Raw genomic sequence first — 20,172 nt, forward strand, 5'->3', positions numbered from 1 at the left:
CCCTGGAGACTTTTTCCTGTCTGACTTTTATTTCTTAGGTTTTTCTGGTGCCAACTTGAAACGGTGCCACGGTGCTCAGATGGTGCCTGAAGTGTTTTTAAAAAAGTAAAAACAATATCAGTGAATACTGTTCTTTTTTTTTTAAAAGACAACATCAGAACATGACAACATATTCAATATACGTATATATTATGTAGGAAGAAAATTAACTGTATAGTTTGTGTCAGATTTGTTTACATTATGTGGGAAAAAGACACCAAAATGAAAGAATGAAATTAGAGCTATGTAGGAATATTGGACATGGGTTTTGGAGCCCGACCGTACTGTGGAAGGAGGATTTTTTTGTGTCGTCCAGCCTATTAACTAGGATTTTTTGTTTGTTAACACCTTCATATGAACTCTCTGAAACACTACTTCCTGCATTTTTGAGGTGCAAATTTTGTGGAATACTTTTGTCTTTGTTTTATTGCCACCAAAGAAGCCAAAAAAACTTGAAAATACTCATAGTAATCCGGCTTTCTGTAATTTTTTGTAAACATTGTTAAAAGTTTTAAGCTTCCCTCGAAAATGGTTACACGAGATGTGAGCTAAGCACGATTACGTGGGATTTCATCGGAAAGCAAACACGGCGCGTGCAAAGCGACTGCTCGGAAGGCTTGAACCGGTGAATTTTTATCACATTCAGGGAAGTTACCGGGGAGAAAAAAGGGCATCTTTAAGGCTTCCTGTCTAAAAGTAGGGTGTCTAATTTCTTATTATTTTCAGTAAGCTAAAAGCTAAAAGCCTGGTGTCGTCGTAGAACAGTGGTGTCACTCCTTGGTTTGGGAAAGTTCTCCCGAAGCAAGACCGCAAATCTTAGCTTTAACCACATCGCCCAACCTTCCCATTTGATGTGTTTTGTAAATAATAATAAAAAAGTGAGGAAATAAATGTGGTTTTATGGCGTCTCTGCACACAGTTTTCTGATTTTTCAGCTTCTTAAACGAGAGTGTTTTGTTATTTCTTTGCTGCACGTAACAAAAAGACATTTTATGACATTTTACGGACCTAACATGTACTGAAGTCCAAAAAAAATTCAACAAAAATGACATCAATGCATTGTCTTTTTTTTTACATATAAATGAACCCAATATTCATTTCTAATAAACTCGTTCTTGCTCATATCCAACAGAGAGAACCTAAACCCTGTTGTATTATCCCCATGCTTTTGTTTATGCTGCGTTTGTGCAGTTAAGCCATTTGAGCAGATGGGGCTCAGGATCAACTCCCGATAGATTTAAAACAACTGCCAAGTGGCTTCTATAGATATTTGTCCAGCTACACGCTGTCAACATGTTTGAAAGCAAATCTACATATCATTATTATTATTGTTATTGTTGTTATTTGGAAGGTTTCCGGTGACAATTAGACGTCTGGGAAATGACACGGGCTGCGGATGTTTCGATTGAGCTGTTTTTTTTTAAGCCCATTAAACCGCACTTTTGTTAATGAGCGTTTCACGTTGTATGTGAGTATTTAGGTTCGAGACACATCTGTATTTAATGTGTCACCTAAAAAGGTGACCGTGACGGCGCGATCGGTTGCTTTAGTCACAGTTTGATTGTTCATTATTTTGCCATTCTCAGTGATTTGGAATCCTCGAATGCCTGGAAAGGTAGGGACGTCTGATTTTTTTTTGTTCTCTGGGGTAAAAATACCAAGCGTACATCAAGGCTTTCATTTCACATGATGCAGAAAAAAACCCACACAAAGTTATAGCTGGCTGTTTGTGTCACTGGTGTGAGTCACACTGATGATGCTCTTAAACAATGCAGACACAGCTGTGAGGAGATTTGTGGGCTTTTATCACAAACACTGGGACAACCAGGCGATCTGTGGTGGCAGAAAAAACCCGGAGACTCCAGCCTCTCTCTCCTCTCTCACGCAGCAGCACTGTAATGGAAGCAATGAGGCCCGTTAAAGACAGAGTTAAGGCGTCCAGCCAGAATCAATTACTCTCCTGTGTGTTTTTCATCTGATTCAATTAAAGCCTTTCCATAAAGCACCGACTTAATGGGTCTAATGCAAGGTGGAGACAAGGAAGGACAAAGGCCAGGGCAAAGAATGAGTGTCAGTTCTGTGTGATTCATGACCCGGCTTTACTTAAGCAGCCAGTGTGTGAAGTACTGAGCAGTGATTTGTTATGGCATCACTTTGATTTACCGGAATAATGTTTGGGTTTTTGTAGGAACATGCGTGTAGGACCGCGCACTGGTGACCACACAGTCAGTGTTGTGACGTCTGCTGCATGTGAGGGCTGCACCCTAGTGCTGGAAATGTGAACTGATGGGGGGGGTGGATTATTCCTCAAATTGAAGTTCTGCAAAGCCGATAGATTTGACACTTGGATCGCTTAATCTGCACGTTTGCTTTTGTATGTCCATATGTATATATATATATATACATAGTTACATACAGTATATGTATATATATATGTACTTCCACAGAATCAAACAGGTTGTATGGAAAGCGGCATAGACCATGTTTTTTGTGTGCTTTTCACTTGTTACAGCAAAGACACTGGCCGAGCTTTTGTGTGGGAAGATAAAAACACATTTCCTTTCAGGGTTGTAATTGCTGTGTAAGAGCTTCTTCTATATCCTTGAACATGAAAGTGTATGGATTTATTGATGCGGCGCTGTTTTAAGTGCACAAAGCCATTTTTTTTTTTACGTTGCATCCATTAAGACGGTGGTCAGTCTTTATCTTTAGGAAGAACATTTGTGAGCCTGAACTGATGCACGCAGGAACACACTCTGTGTGTTAATAAATCTTATAGGGATAGTGGACAAAATAGTGGACTCCAATTTGGACTGAAGCAAATGTACTGTACTGTATGCTTTTCCTAAATGAGCCTAATAAGCGTCTAAAAGCATGAAAAAGCCGAGTTCACATCATCGCTCAGTGCTTCCTGCGTGACTGCAAACACTGTCACGGAGTTAAAATACAACTGAACGCTTAAATACACCAGACTCTTCTGTTAAATGTTGAGATTTTAGACATTTCCTTTGGAGATGAATGCGTGTTTTCAGGGATTTTTAAAGGAATACTTCACCAATTTGCATGTAGCTTTATGTTGCTAGATTTGCTCCCGCACTGGCCTAGCCTAGCTTAGCTTAGCCTTCAGGCTTCAGGCTTGCACCGCTCTGAATCCCTGAGTAAATTACAGGTCTGTAATTTGTGTGGTTAACACTGAGACAGCAAGACTCCCACGGGGCAGCGAGCGCAGTGCATTCTGGGAGTTGTTGTCGTTCATCTACAGGAGCCAAAGATAAATTTTTCTCAGCCAAGAAGGCACGTACTTCAAATATTATTTCACATTTCCACGACAGAGATAACCCAGTTTCAATAGAGATTCCTTTAAGTCTTTTTAACTGATCTACAGTTCGCCGTTTACTCACTTTGACTCTTGTGTCAGACGTCGCGCTCACGACTCTTTACCCTGGGTAAATGAATCGGTTTGAGGGTTTTCACACGATTAAAACAAGATTTCTGATCGTTTCAGCTTCTTAAATGTGAATATTTTCTGGTTTCTTTGCTCCATTTAACAAAGAAATCATCAAAACTGGATCATTTTGGTTTGTGGACAAAGACAAGACATTTTTCAACATTTCATGGAACAAACGATGACTCGATTAATTGCTCGGCAGATTAATCGATCATGAAAATAATCGTTAGTTGCAGCTCTAGCCAATGAAGTCAGATGACAGATGCGTCGGTCGGGCTCTCCAGTCGAGGGGACATGTTGAAAAGTTGCTGTAACACTTACATCAGCCGGTGTCAGGAAGGGGTGATGAAGCGCTTTGACCCTGTTGTTTTTTTTCCTGTAGAGTTTTGTATTCACCACAAGCTGATTTGCATACATTTGCATATCAATAAGTTGGAGGGGGGACAAAATCCACACTTCCATATAAAGCAAACCCATTTAAACTGCCTGGACCTCATCTCTGTTCCTCTCTCTCTCTCTCCCCCCTCTTTTTACAGAATCTTTCGTCCATCAGCCAGAACCTGGAGGACTATGACCGGTAGATCTGTCTGCCAAGTCGAGGTGATCCAGCGTTAGTGACCTGCAGCTTCCTCGCTCCCTACGGGAAAAATGAGAACTATCTTACTGGGCTTCACGTGGCTTTGTCTCGGCCTGTCCCTGGATGCGTTGTCTTTGATTGGATGGAGGACGGAGGCAGTGGATGGAGAGCGAAATCTGGCGGCGGTCAGAGGAGGGAAGCTGCTCAGGAGAGTGAGACGCGGCTGGATGTGGAACCAGTTTTTCCTGCAGGAAGAGTACACGGGCAGCGACTATCAGTACATTGGCAAGGTGAGTAGCTGCAGTGGGATTGTCCTCGTGTCGTAAGATGACATTCCCTCCATGAGTTGGAAAGACACTCATTAGTCATGCATGTTCTTATTCTTATACTTACTGACCAAACTAGACACTCAGTGACCCCTGCTTTATATTCATGTATTTTAGGATTGGTTAAATTGAAATTGACCCCGCTTCCTGCTTGTTTCCACTGTATTCTACCACATTAACATGATTTTAAAATTCAAAAGGAGGAAGAAGAGGCGCTGGTTTTCTTATGTGTGTGTGTGTGTGTTTTTACATAAGCACAAAGCGTGACAATGGATGCACCTTATAATCCTGGTTTATTAAGTTAGTGGAGCACAAATGTACCAGTTCATGCGGCGCCAGCATCTGTGTGACGTGCACGTGTGACCACAGAGTCACAAATATATGAGAAGAGGAATATAAAAAATTCACAAGCCTCCCTACAGGCCACGCGGTCATCCTACCTCGACACTTTACTGAGACTCAAACATATGAAACTTGCCTTCCCTTGCTTTATTTATTTATTTGCTTAAATGGATTTGTACGCTCTCTCTAGGAAAGTACATTTTGCACATACTTATATGCAATATGCATATATGCAAAGCCCATAACGGACTGGAGCTGCTACTTGCTGACCACAACAGTATTTCAGTGATACTGAAGTTAAACAATGGAATTCTTCAGTGGAGCGCGAGCCTTAAATAAGTCGTCCTCACTGCTGCGCGCTTCCTTTGATGTATTTAATGGATTGCAGTATTTCAGTATTTCTTTTGCTTTGCAGATTCTAAATGTGAGCGTTCCGCGGCGCGGTTTTCTACACGACACAAACTAGTGACTTGTAAAGCAGTCGTTTTGGGTGTAACTGAATCCTTTGGTTCAGTTGATTTTAAAAGATTTGTTCACAGAATCACAAATACACAAATACCACTGAACGTGGTCGGGATTCGGCTCGCGATTGACCGTCGGCTATATTGAGATTTTGGACACCTCCCAGGGTTCGTACAGCTTAAAGCAAGTTCAATTCAAGACTTTTTAAATGCCACTTGGAGTGAAATGTAAGACCAATTTTACAGTGAACAGAAAAAACAAAGCCGTCCAAAACACGGACAGTTCAGGGACAACTTTGCCCAAATGTATACTTCAACATAAAATGCGACTTTTGCTTTTTTGGTGCAGTTACAATATCTACTTCCTGGTTCTGCTGTCCTAATCTGCATGATGTTACTGCAATTTGATAAATGATTCTTTTTAAATAACTGTTATGTTATAACTGCAATTACTTTGAGATTTTCACATCCCAAAGAATACTCATAAAAGCCTACTCAAGACTTAAGAAAGAGGAATTTAAGACATTTTTATACCAATTAAAATTGTTTTTTAGATTTATCAGTTTGATGCCTTTAAGACTTTTTAAGGATCTGCAGGAACCCTGAATGTCTTTGCTAAATGTTGGGAGATTTTTTTTTAAGTCTTTTTAACCAATCTACAGTTCGGTATTGTTTGGTTTGATTCTTGTATCGTGAATTCTTGCGTGGCTTGGAACTTCACCAGAGCAGGTTCCAAAAACTATCCCTAATAGAAAAGCAAAAAAAATGAGTAGAGTCGAGCAGTGCCACGCCGTGCTACAAGAAATGCTGGTGGAGCAACACCTGAACAGTGTCATTAATGCCTGTTGTCGTGAAAACAGTGAATGAGTGAACTGATGAACTGATGAACACAGGCTACGCTGCACAAACTGCATGAAAAGTGCAAGAAAGGAATAAAACTCATTTTTAAAACAGTTGTGCTCACTGTGATCCTCGGGGCAGAGAAAGGTTTCATCCATTCATTCGTAAGTAAGGCCCTCAGTGTTGCCGCACATAAAACATGCCCTTTGATGATGTACTATTGGACTTCTAATGAGGTGTATAATATGCAATTATACCTTGCGCTGAGTAACCAGGGCTATGTATGGATTTTTCCATCTCACACGCTGCTCTGTTTAATATCTAGAAGAGATTCTAGGGCCCATTAGTGAAGTTAGAACATCGTGATGATTGTTGATACTGTTTGATCAGTATCCAGATGCCGGGAGGTGCTGTGTGTGTGTGTGTGTGTGTGTGTGTGTGTTGCTCTGTATGAAGCCTGCTCTCTGACAGCATGAAAAAAACCACAAGGTGTGCTTTGGAGTTTGCCGTGGTTGAGGTGAACACGGAGAGAAGCGCAAGCGACAGAGTCAGCAGACACTCCCTGCTGCTTGCTGGGTTGATGCCTTGGTCGGTGCTTCAGATAATGCTCTTATAACAACAGAGGGAGCTGATATCAAGTAGGGACAGGCGTTCCATGCAAAGACACCACTCGAAAGTCGCATCTCAATTAGTCGAATAAGCATTAGTGGTTCATTTCAATATGTGCCTGCATAAGCAGGGCTCAATTTCACTGCCACACTATAAAAATGTCATATCTTGATACATAAATCACGTTTTTAAATTCCAAATGACCATTTCTTGCCTCACATTTTGTTGAAACTACTTCATGTGACCAGTTTTTACTTGAATTGTGTGTTTTTTTTCTAACAATATATATATCACATAGACGGCCTTTAGTCCCGCATCCAAGATTCGCCTCCATCTTCATCAAAAACAGAGAAACGCCAACAGTTCACACAAGCACTAGAGGCATCAGTGGAGAGAAAAAAAACTCCCTTTCAATAGAGGAAGAAATCTCTGACAGAACCAGATTCAAAGATGTGTGGCCATCTGCCTAGACAGGTTGGGGTGAAAGGAAAGAGTAGAGGTGGGGAACAGAGGGGGAATCTGATCTGAATGCTGAATGTGTGACAGTGGTTTCCATGGAATACAGTGGTTTCTAGCGGGGAAATTGCCATAGTTGCGCGTGCTAATGAACTTCTAAAAACGACAACTTGATTATTTGATAACCATGACCCGTCCTTTATATCGAGCATAGTGTTAAGGTAAAATGGCAATATCACCTTTTCATTTCTGAAAGCATTTAAAAGTGGCAAAAGCCTCTCGTAATTACAGCTGACTAAAACATGCATTATCATGAGTGTGCAAATGCACCCTGATGTGACATCAACGTTTGCATCAAGTTACTCATTAGTCCAGACGGCTCCCATCGCAGAAACGCCAGCTCTGGTCTCTTCTCACTCCGTATCTGAGGTCTTTTGTACGTTAACGAGCAAGCTTCCTTCAGCTCGGGCACTTTCAAAAACGACTTTCTTGCCACAAGCGCTGGGCTCGTTACTCGCTGCCGCGTCTCTCTCTGTGTTTCGAGTGAAGCCACTTAACTCACAAGTGTGACATAGGGAGTCGTGTCCGGGACATCGTGAACCCAGTTTGCACAAAACGTAGGCTCTTTCTCAGGGTGTGAATGTGACAGGGGAGCGTTCTGATGGGCTTGTCTCGATGAACACAGTAACCATGGCAATACTTACAGCACGGAGTGCAGCTGGTCCGACCATCTGCGACCGAAAATGTTGCTTTTCTGCACAAAGTGGAGCGTTTACGTTAATGTTCTGTACAAACGCTCATGAACAGCAATGTCTCACCTGCCCTGGACCAGCTTTTGTACCATATTCAGGAGCTATTTACACACACTTTAAATAGGTTAGTTTCCTGAATGTTAAATATTATGCCTTTAAGAACGATTGAGGATGTAATTTTTACTTAACGGATAACATTAGAGCACTTACATCACTACGTTACGCTCCCTCACTTGTTCTTTGTGATCCCTCACTTGTTCTTTGCGCTCCCTCACTTGTTCTTTGCGCTCCCTCACTTGTTCTTTTCACTCACTTGTTCTTTGTGCTCCCTCACTTGTTTTTCGTGCTCTCTCACTTGTTCTTTGCGCTCCCTGATTTGTTCTTTGTGCTCCCTGATTTGTTCTTTGCACTCCCTGATTTGTTCTTTGTGCTTCCTCACACTAGTTCTTTGCGCTCCTGATTTGTTCTTTGTGCTCCCTCACTTATTCTTTGTGCTCCCTCACTTGTTCTTTGTGCTCCCTCACTCCCTCACTTGTTCTTTCGCCCCTATCTTGTTCTTTGTGCTCCTCACTTGTTCTTTGGCTCACTCACTTGTTCTTTGTGCTCCCTCACTTGTTTTTAGCTCCTCACTTGTTCTTTGCGCTCCTGATTTGTTCTTTGTGCTCCCTGATTTGTTCTTTACTCCTGATTTGTTCTTTTGCTCCTGATTTGTTCTTTGTGCTCCCTCACTTGTTCTTTGCACTCCCTGATTTCTTCTTTTCCATGATTTGTTCTTTGCGCTCCCTCACTTGTTCTTTGCACTCCCTGATTTGTTCTTTGCATTCCCTGATTTGTTCTTTCCCTGATTTGTTCTTTCGCTCCCTCACTTGTTCTTTGCACTCCCTGATTTGTTCTTTGCGCGCCCTTATTTGTTCTTTGCACTCCCTCATTTGTTCTTTGCGCTCCCTGACTTGTTCGTTGTGCTCCCTCACTTGTTCATTGTGCTCCCTCACTTGTTCGTTGTGCTCCCTGTGTTCAGTTCCACAGCGGCACAACTGTTTTTAGCTGCACTCTGATTGACGTGATCCCAATCAGACCAAAAAAAATCAAACGGCACATGTTTGATATTAGTTTTTGAACAGACTAACATCCACATCCAGCTTGTTGTTGTTTGGGAGTCAAGCTCTCAGAGGATTCTGAACAAAAAGAAGAAAAAACTTAATAAGTCATTCTCTGCCTGTGTGATGTGGTGCATTTATTTGCCGCCACTGATTGATTAGCTTGTTCTGCTCCAGTTAATTACTTGGGGGGGTTAGAAAAGAAACCTCAGTAACATTCATTACTGTTTGCTTACTGACTCCCTTCTTCAACTGACCCTCTGTACTTACCTTAATTGAGCATGGACAGTTTCCCAGTGCAATAGGGGACTGACCTTTAAATCGTGCTCACACTTTGACTGCAGGTGAAACAAAGTAGGAACTGCTCTTTAACAGTTGGTTGCCGAAATAATTAGATGTCACATGCTCTGTCATGAGAAAAACACACTTGTTAAAAAAAAACAAAAACTCAGATCATGCAAAACTTACCCAAAGCTGTCCTTTTATTTTTCGTGTTGTTCACAGACGGCGTTAATGAGCATTCCTGAACACGGTTTTACTGAGTAAGTTTTGTGATTAAAAAACAGTGAGATTCAAAGTTTTTCAGCTTTAGTTTTTTGTTTTTTTTTACACCACAGTTAATGGGTAGCGCTAATGCAGAAGTTTAATTGCAGGTAAACCCACAAAAAAAATGTGGTTAACCCTTTTCCATTACTGGTCTTTTTGCCTCTGAAAATGCACCAGCAACCAACGTTTTATAAAACATGTAAATCCACAATCTTCAACCATTTTAAAATCCTTCTATGTCATATCTCCATTATTGCCTATCACAGCTACTAAATAGATTAATTTGTTGCAAAGTCATTTGACGCAGGAGTGAATACCAATTGTTTCCCCTTCTTATTGTCGACAAAAGCCAGATATTTGCGAGTGTTAGCATTTTTTTACACAAATGGAAAAGGGCCTAAATTAATCCCCTGATCAGCTTAAGCAAAAAAACAGAATTATATTTTTATTTAATCTCTCTAGCTCTATAAGAAGTTTCTCTAATGGAGAAAATATCGTCATGTACTCGAGATATCACGTTCACCCGTTTCTTTTATGGTCCAATCACAGGGATTTAAATATTTAACAAAAAAAGCATAGCTGTTACTTGTATTCATGTGCACATGCTGCAGCTCTCAGAAACAATTATCTTTGTGGTGTTTGGTGCATTTGTCGAATCCTAAAATTACCTTTCGACAACTTTTAGCTCATTTATATAAGGGGGCAAATTGCCAAAATGCCGCGCCATTTTGAATCCGCAAAACCTTTCCACAACTTTTCACCTTTGATGCATCTAGTACAAATTGGCGCTTTGTTTTTGTTTGTTTTATAACGTCAGTACGACAAACGTGCTCAATTACGTAGGGTGCACATCGCCAGCATGGTCAACTTCCTGTTGAGTTGAGGTCGACTTTTTTTGTTGGTCTTGTTCTATAACATTTCAAGTCAATTTTGTCTCTTTTTTCACCTTAGGGGGCGCCATAGAGCCCTTGCGCAACGCACGGGTCCTATGCCAATATTAGAGATTTGATGCACGTTAACCCTCTCAAAAAGTACCGAAAAGCCATGTCTATAACAACAATAATAATAATAATAACAATAATAATAATCTATCAGCGTGTATCTAACTCAAAAGATCCGATACCACAGTATGGCCCACTGCTGCAGGGTTTGTCAGTGAAGTTAGAAATAGCCGTGAGCCTAAAAAGGTCCCTGTGAGGTACTGCATGAGTGTGGTGCCATTGTCAGCTTGGATATAACGGTGAAAAGAACCATATGCATGGTGGAGGTGATCGCATATAGGCAGTGTTCCGGGGACACATCAGCACTCTGGGAAGCCGTGCTCTGCTCTGGGAAAATGTGCTGCGATGAAAAGTCCTCAGGCTTCATCAGCTCATGTTAGGTAAAAGCACGGAGGGAGGTGTTGCAGCCCTGCAGACTGACAGATCAAATCTGACTGAACAGTGCTGGAGAGGAAAGATGGCACGGATCAAAAGGAGAGAGGGAGGCAGGAAGGGAAGGAAGGTAGGGTAAGGGAGTATGTTCGAGGGAAAGGAAATGGAAGCCGAGGGATTGAGGAAAGAAGGGAAGGAAAGGGGGAGGTTTTGTCATGTGGAAAGTACTCAGAGAAGAAGTGTTGCTGAGTTAAAAACAGGAGGAGGTGAGGATGGGAAGAGGCACAGCCACAAAAGAGTGAAGAAGATTTGAGGAGGTGAGGTCGTCCCCTGAGGTCCCGTCTGCTGAAAACATGCTAGTCACAGCTCCCTGCTACTGTAAACACTGATCATATCTGATGTTTCAGTCATTAAATAGTAAATGGAATGGGCTCAGTGTGATGTGCTGCATGAGCTGTTTCACTTTCAAAATAGTTAAAAAAATAAATAAATAAAGTAGTTCTGTGAGATGTTGTCAATATTACATTACAGCAGAATAACCTTAACTCAAGGACAAGCTGTGCAGTGGAGAGATAAAATACTAAATCCGCTGTTGATACATACAGGCGTTGTGTATGGACACCTCAGTTTATGAAATAATGTATGATATATATTCTCTTACTTACTTACTTTCTATTTTGGCAGAGCAAAGAAAGATCATTTCCTAGATTTTCTTTACTGATGTTGTGACCAGTCTCAGGCCGAATATTGAATAAAAATCACACAAACCGTATCAAAAGACATCACACCCATCAATTTTCTATCGCTTTGTCCGCCACATGAGGGTCGCAGGGTTAGGGTTAACGGGCCTACCCGATGCATGTTTTCAGCAGACAGGACCTCAGGGGGACGACCTCACCTCCTCGAATCTTCTTCACTCTTTTGTGGCTGTGCCTCTTCCCATCCTCACCTCCTCGTATTTTTAACTCAGCAACACTTCTTGTCTGAGTACTTTCCACATGATAAAACCTCCCCCTTTCCTTCTCTTCTTTCCTCAATCCCTCGGCTTCCATTTCCTTTCCCTCTAACACACTCCCTTGCCCTACCTTCCTTCCCTTCCTGCCTCCCTCTCCTTTCCGTGCCATCTTTCCTCTCCAGCAGTGGTCAGTCTGATTTGACACCTTTCACAGTTTGCCAGTCCATCACAGGGACACATCAGGTCACACCTACGGTCAATTCAGAGTGTCCAATTCCCCTAATCCCCATGTTTTTGGACTGACGGAGGAAGCCGGAGAACCAGGAGAAAACCCAAACCCGGGCCTTCTTGCTGCAGAGGCAAAGAGTGCGAACCACTACACCAACCGTGTGGCCAAGACATTACATATTACGGTAAAATTCTACCGTTTTAGCCGGCTCATTCTTCTTCTTGCTGTTGACTATGGAGCAACTTTCTGTTCTCATATTTATGTGGACATGACGCGATTTACATTTAAGCGTTTAGCAGACGCTTTTATCTAAAGCGACTTACACTTGACTTGACAGCCCGTGGCCAAGTGGAAAGGGAACTTGGCTTGTAACCAGAAGGTCGCCGGTTCAAGTTCCTACCAGGTCGAAAGGGCTGGGGTACCCCTGAGCAAGGTACCCAACCCCCATTGCTCCCTGGGCGCTACTCAGTGTGTCAGCCCAATGCTCCTAATTCTAGGATGGGTCAAATGCAGGTAAATAATAAATGAAATGAATAAAGTATATATTCTATTCTACAAGTGAGGAATAAGCTACATAGAACTCCACTCAACAGGAACAGTGGACTAATAGAGGGTGAGAGTGCCGAGGTGGATCCAAGTGTAGAAGGAGATTGTGCAGGGGTATGGTGCTAGGACAGAAGATGCTCTTGGAAGAGCAGGGTTTTCAAGAGCTTCTTGAAGATAGACAGGCACACCCCTGTTCTGGTGGTGCTCAGTAGGTCATTCCACCAGCGTGGAACCACACATGAAAATGGTCTGGATTGTCTTGTGCGAGGTGTCGGCAGCACCAGACGGCAATCCTTTCATGAATGGAGTAGTCGAGGGGTAACATGAGCCTTTAGGAGAGCATTTAAGTAGGTGGGAGCAGACCCATGAAGCTCTTTGTAGGCTAGCATCAGTGATCTGAATTTGATGCAGCGGCTGAGGGTAGCTGAGGGGCGACAGGTGCCCTTTTAGGCAGATTGAAGACCAGGCACGCCGCCGCATCCTGGACCGTCAACAAGGAAAATATGGAAAGACCTTCAGTGACCATTCATTGTCTAAAAAATCAGACAGAGCCGCCTTTAATTAATCAGACACGAAGTCTTTGGGGCTTTTTTATTGTCGGGATGCTGCCCATTGTCATGCCAACATCCCATTCAGCCAACATGTAAACTCTTATTAGTGGTTGCTAGGAGAAGAGGATGAATTGAACACAAAATGACTATGCGTGTTTGTCTGTATTTTATGATAATTCCATGCCATTGTGGCCGTCTCCCTCTGGTGAAGACACTCATTATATCTCAATGTTTGACTGGGAGACACATTTCTTCCTCTTCATGCACCAGAACCAGGGAGATGTGTGAGTGTGACCCGTTTCTTGTGAATTCACGGCGTTGTTTCCTCGTGTGTGTGGTTTAAGTTTTTGTCTTTGAGAAGTAGAAGAGTCTAAAGATGAAATGATTCCCTCAGTCACATCACACAGAATTCTTCTCTGAGTGTTGGAATTGTTTCGCTGAGTCACGCATCGTGTCAACGCCAACCACTGACTTAAGTTTTATTAAAACCATTATTCCCCACCAGAGGAAGCGTTCTAATTATGTTTACTGCGGCTCTACAGTGTTTATATACTTTAGCACTTCAGTCAGACGGCATTTTAATGCTGAACATTGTTTTTTTTTGCCTTTGCTGCTACACTCTGTTGTGTAGCAGAGCGGAGCAGAGAGTTGTTGGTGTAAATCAGTATAGACAAACCACAACTAACAAATGAAATGGATACAGCAGTGTTGCCTTGTCCACAAAATTCTGTAACAGTAGCACAAGTGGGGAGAGTATGTGAAGAGACTCCAGTGTAATCCAGAAATGTCCTGTCCTGAAGTTTTATAGAAGCTCCACATGTCAACTGACTCATTTAGTTTACACCAGCGTGTTAGCAGGACTGCTAGCGCACGAGAAACATGAACTGCTTCATGGCACTATACAGACACATTATTTTAGATGACAGAAAGAAGCAGAGAAAACAGGGGAAGCAAGAAAAAGGAAACTGAGAGAAGGACGGATGCCAACCGGCCAGGCTTTAAGCTAGGATTTTTTTAGGGTGTTGACTTTTGTTTGTTAACACCTTCACATGATGCATGGAAACATTTTGAAATTCATAACTCTGAAACACTATTTTTTGCATGTTGAGGTGCAAATTTTGTGGAATTTATCGACCATTTATAAAAGTTAAGGCTTCCTAGTATTCAAAGGAACCATGCAACCCCCCCCTTACAGTTCTCACCGGTCGCATCGTGCTGATGTTTTTGTTGTTGTTTTTCCCCCCGGTTCACAGTTATTGTCACCAAAGAAGCCAAATAACTCCTATAGTCAGGACACCCTGCTAGCTGAAAGCCTGCGACCGGCATGGACATGGCTCTGTTGAAAACAAAACCACATGGCCAGGAGAGGGGAGTGTCAAATCTGCACTCCGAAACTGTAGGGGGAGCTCTGGAGGAAAAAAAAAGGGCAAAAAAAGGGACCAGTTCCACTTTAGTTTACGCAGACATGGTCAGGGTGATCCTCTGAAGTTGTGGGCCCAGGCAGGCTGGTCTGAGTACTTCAGGAAACTGCTGACTCGACTGGGTTCTCTAGGGTTTACAGAAAATGGTCAGAATATATGAAAATATCGTAATGATGGGGAAGTTCTCTGAGTGAAAATACCTTGTTGATGCCAGAGGTCAGAGGAGAGTGGCGAGACCGGCTTGAAGTGTTAGAAAATGAACCGTAACTCCTCATGTGTTAGAACCAAGGTATGAAGAAAGACAATCTCTGAAACGTGAAGTTTAACGTGCTACAGCAGCAGAAGACTAGGTTTAATAGGTCCCTGTGTACCTAATAAAAGTGCCAGGTGAGGGGGATATGAGTCATCCTTGTCCTGCTTAAACATGGATGCAAACTGCTTGACTTATTGGCAGAGGTCTGGACCCGTGAGGAAGCAATTCTGGTGTTGTTGCTTATAAATGTGATGTTGCATTTTTGAAGAGGAACATTTTGTTTCGAAAAAATACAGTCGTGCCTTCAAGGGGGGAAAATAATAAATCTGTTGGGTGCTCTTCACAATTCACAGCAGTCCGAGCCCCGACTCCGGGCGATATCTGACTCAGATTTAGGAAGTCACATCATATCCTGGCTGTTCGGTCTGTTATTTTTGACTTTGCCTTCTCCATAAAGAATATTAAGCAGCGCTTTATTCAAGTGCCAGGTTTTCTAACAGGATTTGGCAGGACGTTCAGGGTGACGGCGACATTCATATAATGTATGTAGAATACGAGCCAAAAAGCTCTGCGGCGACATTTTTCTTTTGCCAACACTGGATGTCAAACAGAAGCCACAGAGTTTGTCATGTTAAATCACTGCGAGCTGCGATTTCGCTATATTTATGTAAAAGCCTTATGCCAAATATTCATCCTCCTCGTAAAGGTCCAGTGACTTTGTCATTTAATTAATCAGTCTGGCATCATTATCTAGTTTCTTTCGGTTGCTATGTTGCCCACTCGTCGGCTGGCGTCCCCCTTTCAGTGCACATGTAAACTCTATCAGCCGTTGCTAGGAGCAGTAAATTAAATAAATACAATGACTACGGATGCTCGTCTTCATTTTCATGACTAGCTCTCTTGCTCTGATTGATGACATTATCTCGGGATGGCCTATACGGAGCTCTGGGAAAAACCTCATTACATTTTTCAACCACAGAAGCATTAGTCATTGAACTGCTCACACAAATGCCCTAATCAGCCGCAGCTCAATGCACATTTAGGCATGTGGAGATGGTCAGAAAGCACGTGTTGAGGTTCAAACTCCACCGCATCAGAATCAGAAGAGGGGAAGAAAAGATTGAAGGAACTCTTGAGTGTGTGGCATGGTTGTTGGTGACAGATGGGCTGGTTTGAATATTTCAGAGATTGTCATACACACAAACATCTCTAGGGTTTAGAAAACATGGCGAACATATCCAGTAAAGCAGCAGTTCTCCTGGCCAGAGATGCCGTGTCCATGCCAGAGGTCAGAGGGAGAGCGGAGAGCCAGGTTTCAAATCACAGAAAGCCAACAACAACTTAAATTACCACTTGTTACAATGGAGACACACTTCAGCGTACAGTCACTGACGACCCGAGACAGTCTCGGCGAAATTCTCTCGTCGTTTTGATAACAATCAAAGCCTAATAAGACAGCTATGAGTGGCCAATTCCCTTATTCCCTGCTTTGTCATAGAGGAATATGAGGTGAAGAGACAGAACAGCGGGAAAGCAGCAGCAGGAGCAGCTCAGCTTGCATCCTCTGTAAAATGGTAAGCAGGTTTAACTTAGCTTCTGTTTGTACCAGGTCTCTTTAGGAATGCAAAGCCACTGCATGTTTTATGTCCACTGTCGCTATCTCTGCGCGGAAGAAGTCCATCATCAGTCGCCCGAGTGATTACAGACCCGTTGTGCATACATCTGTAATCAAGGGGCCGGAGTGTGACTCATTTTCAGGGCATTAGTTCTGCCGGTTCTTCACCAGCTGCTCTGCTCTGAGAACACACACACACACACACACACACACTCAAGTGTCTCACACTTGGGCTGCGTTCATGGTGCAGTGTTTTCTTTTAAATGTGGCTTTGTCCACGTAGGAAGGATTTGTATCCAGACGACTGCTTTAGGTGTGTCTCAGAGGTGATCTGCATCCATACACATATACCTAATCATGTGGCCGTTTGCTGAGTTTCACAGAGGATTACTCACATGAAGCAACAATGGTGAGAGGGAGAAGGTTTGTTTTTTGACTGATGAGGTGAACCTGGACACAAAAGTTCTGCTCACAGCTGATGGACGAGTCATGGCTGATATGAATTTGGGTAACTGCCAAGACAGCTTGCCAAGCCGTGTACGCCTGATTCCGCCTACATACAGTAGGTGGCGCTGTGTCTCTCTCTATATAAGCTTGTGTGGATTGAATCAGTTTCTTGAGATGGATCGCGCTGTGGTTCTGTTAATTGATATACAAATTAGACGGAGCATGGCTCTTGTGGTTGCCGGGTTTTCCGAAGAATGCCATATGAATTCCGACAACAGTACTGCAATGTATACGTCGTCTGCTTCTACTTTGGGGTCAAAGACGGGGTAGGAAAAGTATCCCGGTATGTTAGTCTGACTAAGGCTAGCTGGATTTTAATTGGTCTAATGTGTTTACATGACTTTTAACATGCATGTAAATGCACTGTTTGTTTCCAGAACTCTTTCAGTTTGCCCATTTTGCAGCATTGGAGTTTTCTAAAGAAAACAGCTGGCTCCAAAATGCTTGGGTAGTGTAGATACTGCAGCAGAATTTGGGGACTTTTTTATGAGTAGTATGGAGATATAGGCTTAGACGGCTATACATGGTAATGCCCTGGTCTTTTCACGTCCACCTTAGCCTGTTTTTGATTTGTTATTTTTGATTATATTTTTTACTTCACAGTTCATTTCCTTGTGTATGTCTTGTTTGTCTCATTTCTGATCACTTGGCTTCCTGCTCTTATTGTTTTCACCTGTGTATAATTACGTTTCTGAACCTCCAGTCTCTGTGTGGGATCGTCTGTTCTGTTCCCGTGTCTCATTTGTCATCAGTTTTGGACTTTGTTTGGACAGTTTTTGCTTCCCTGTGTTCGACCGTCAACAGACTTTTTTTGTTTTCTTTAAGCTCAGCATTTGGGTTCTGTCTTTGTTCCAAACTTAGCACATCTGGATGTACATTCTCTATGAGGGAAATCTAAAATTATTTTTGACATCCAACGTCATGAGTTAATTTTTTTGAATTTGCTGACGTCATAAAGGTTGTCATGTAGCTTTTTTTCCCAATTTAAAAAGCTGGTGGTCAACTTTTGCACAGATGGGAAGGTTTTCCCTGCCACTGAACGCCACTCTGTGATCTGCGTCTTTTCAGTTTCTTGGAGCTCAATCTTTGACACCTCAATCTGTGTAGTCAAAAAGCCCGACCAAGTGTGTTTTTCCTCCCCCGGTTCAAATGTTGGGGCGTTAAGAACGGGAGACAGCGCTGTTCTCGGGAGCTGCAGTCGACAGTGCAGCTTCACCTTTTCCATAATCTTAACACCGCGCGGCTCTGCAGAGGAAGCAGCTGGACAGAATTGTTTGTTCTGCCTCAGAACTCATCAGCTGCAAACACTGACATGTATGAATACATTCGGTGCGCATGTCTAAAAATACCACCGTACTGTACGCACTCTGCCAGTCTGCTCCTAATAAGTCTCCCCGCGGGGAAAAAGTCTCAGGGCCATCAAAAGTAAGACATCTTGTTTCCCTCGACGCCGCTCACTGCAGAATCTCCAAATCACCAAATGGCTCTGCAATGTCTCATCAGCACTGAAAAACAAAGCATTGTATTTTTGTCATTTAAAGCACCCAACCCTATTATTATTGGGTAATCGACATGTCGGAACCCGAGAAGAACTCAAATGAGTCCAAACCGCCTGATGTGAATCTTGAAGGTAGTCGTAATTAAAGCTGCACTGAGTTTGTGCTTCTTGTGCTACAATATGTTACCATTGTTTCCTCTAAGGATGAACCGGTATGATGCTCACTGTCGTTATTAGCTCGAAACTAGGGCTGCGCGATTCTGGATAAAATGTGAATCACAATTTTTTATTTTTGCTTAGAATTGCTTAGACCAAACAGTGCCGAACTGTAGATTAGTTAAAAAGACTTAACAGTCCTGAAAACGTGGGCTAATCTCCAACATTTAGCAAAGGAAATGTCTAAAATCTCATTTAACAGAGGAGTCTGGTGTATTTAGCAGACAGCACTGCTGAAACCCTGCGATCGTGAGCAGGGAGCCGAATGTGAACCTCTTTTTGGCTCAAGCGCGGGTCGGGTGGTTGTGTGATTTTCATCACCATCCATTTTGTATTTATTTCTCCTTAGCGCACACTTTCTCCTGTGTTCTGTGCCGCACTCACTCAGCGCCACTCCTCGTAAACTCTCAACCGCAGACAGACTCCCGCCTCCACTGAATCACATGACATGCGAATCGCGTGTTGAGAGAGAGAAGGCGGTGACAAGTCTGCGTTTGGTGCGAGAAACTCGGGGTGAGGATCGTTTATTTTGTCATTTAGAAATTAGATCATGTGTAGTTGTAGGATCCATGAGCTAAATATGATATATAAGCTCCAATAAAACACAGGCAACGTGCAAAAGGTAGGAGGTAAAGCCCTCAGTGCGCATGTTTTGTCACAGCTAAGTTGCTCAAAAGATGTGAAAGACTATATCGGTATTGGTAGAAATTCAAGGTTGTGATATCGGTCGTGTACTGGACACAAAAGAAGTGCTATCGAGCCATATCTCCTCATGGTCTATCACACTGCAGGGATATATACCTGTGTTTGTTATGATGTGTCATGCAAGAATTGTCATTCAGTCATGAGCACACGGGCAAATTCCCCATCAACTGCTGTGTTTCTGATGTTTGGCAGTGGAGCACCGAGGCAGGAATTTTAAACATGTCAGTGGCACAGCGTCTCAGCCATTCTTTTGGTCTCTCCTCCATGTTTGTTATTCATCTGCGTAAACCAATTAAAAATCCGTGCCTGTGTGAGATTAAAAAACAGGCAGGCAGGACATCAAGGCGTGAGCATACAGTTGTCCGGAAAGGTGAAGAAGGGTGAGACCTTGAGCGTGTTTGAGCTGTGTTCATTCACAATGTTCCTGAATTAATAACATTAGTAGCCTGAGCAGGTCTTGGATTCACTTTTTCTGTTTTCTTTTTTTGGGCAGGGGGCTTTGAAGGAACAGGACTTCTGTGGGGACAGATATATTAAGTTGAGAGGAAAATCCTTTCATTGACAACGCAGCAAAACTTCACTCAGCAACAGTCTTCAGATTATGACTTCTTTTTTTTCTGAGGGGGGATAAAAGTCAAGACTGAGCGTCAGCACTCTTGTTCCCATCAAGGTTGTGCTGGGATGTGAAAGAAAGAAAGTTTTGAAGGCCAGAAGGCTCATAAGCTGACCCAGTCTTTGATGTATTGCTTGCTGTGTGGGCAGAGTGGATCTTATTTCTCTTTTTTTCCCCCTGTAATGAACTGCAGAGTC

The 20,172-nt window shown here is 42.7% G+C and overlaps 1 protein-coding gene across 1 annotated transcript in view; it reads left to right on the forward strand.

The window, feature by feature from the left end:
• LOC122775900 (cadherin-6-like) overlaps positions 1–20,172 on the forward strand; it is a 98,622-nt gene that overhangs the window by 21,909 nt on the left and 56,541 nt on the right. Inside the window, exon 2 of the mRNA XM_044036118.1 lies at positions 4,024–4,354. Coding sequence (XP_043892053.1) covers positions 4,136–4,354 — 219 coding nt within the window. The 5' untranslated portion in view covers positions 4,024–4,135. The remainder of the gene's footprint in view (positions 1–4,023; positions 4,355–20,172) is intronic.

The sequence above is a fragment of the Solea senegalensis genome, linkage group LG1, assembly GCF_019176455.1.
Source record: "Solea senegalensis isolate Sse05_10M linkage group LG1, IFAPA_SoseM_1, whole genome shotgun sequence".
NCBI classification, from domain to species: Eukaryota; Metazoa; Chordata; class Actinopteri; order Pleuronectiformes; family Soleidae; genus Solea; species Solea senegalensis.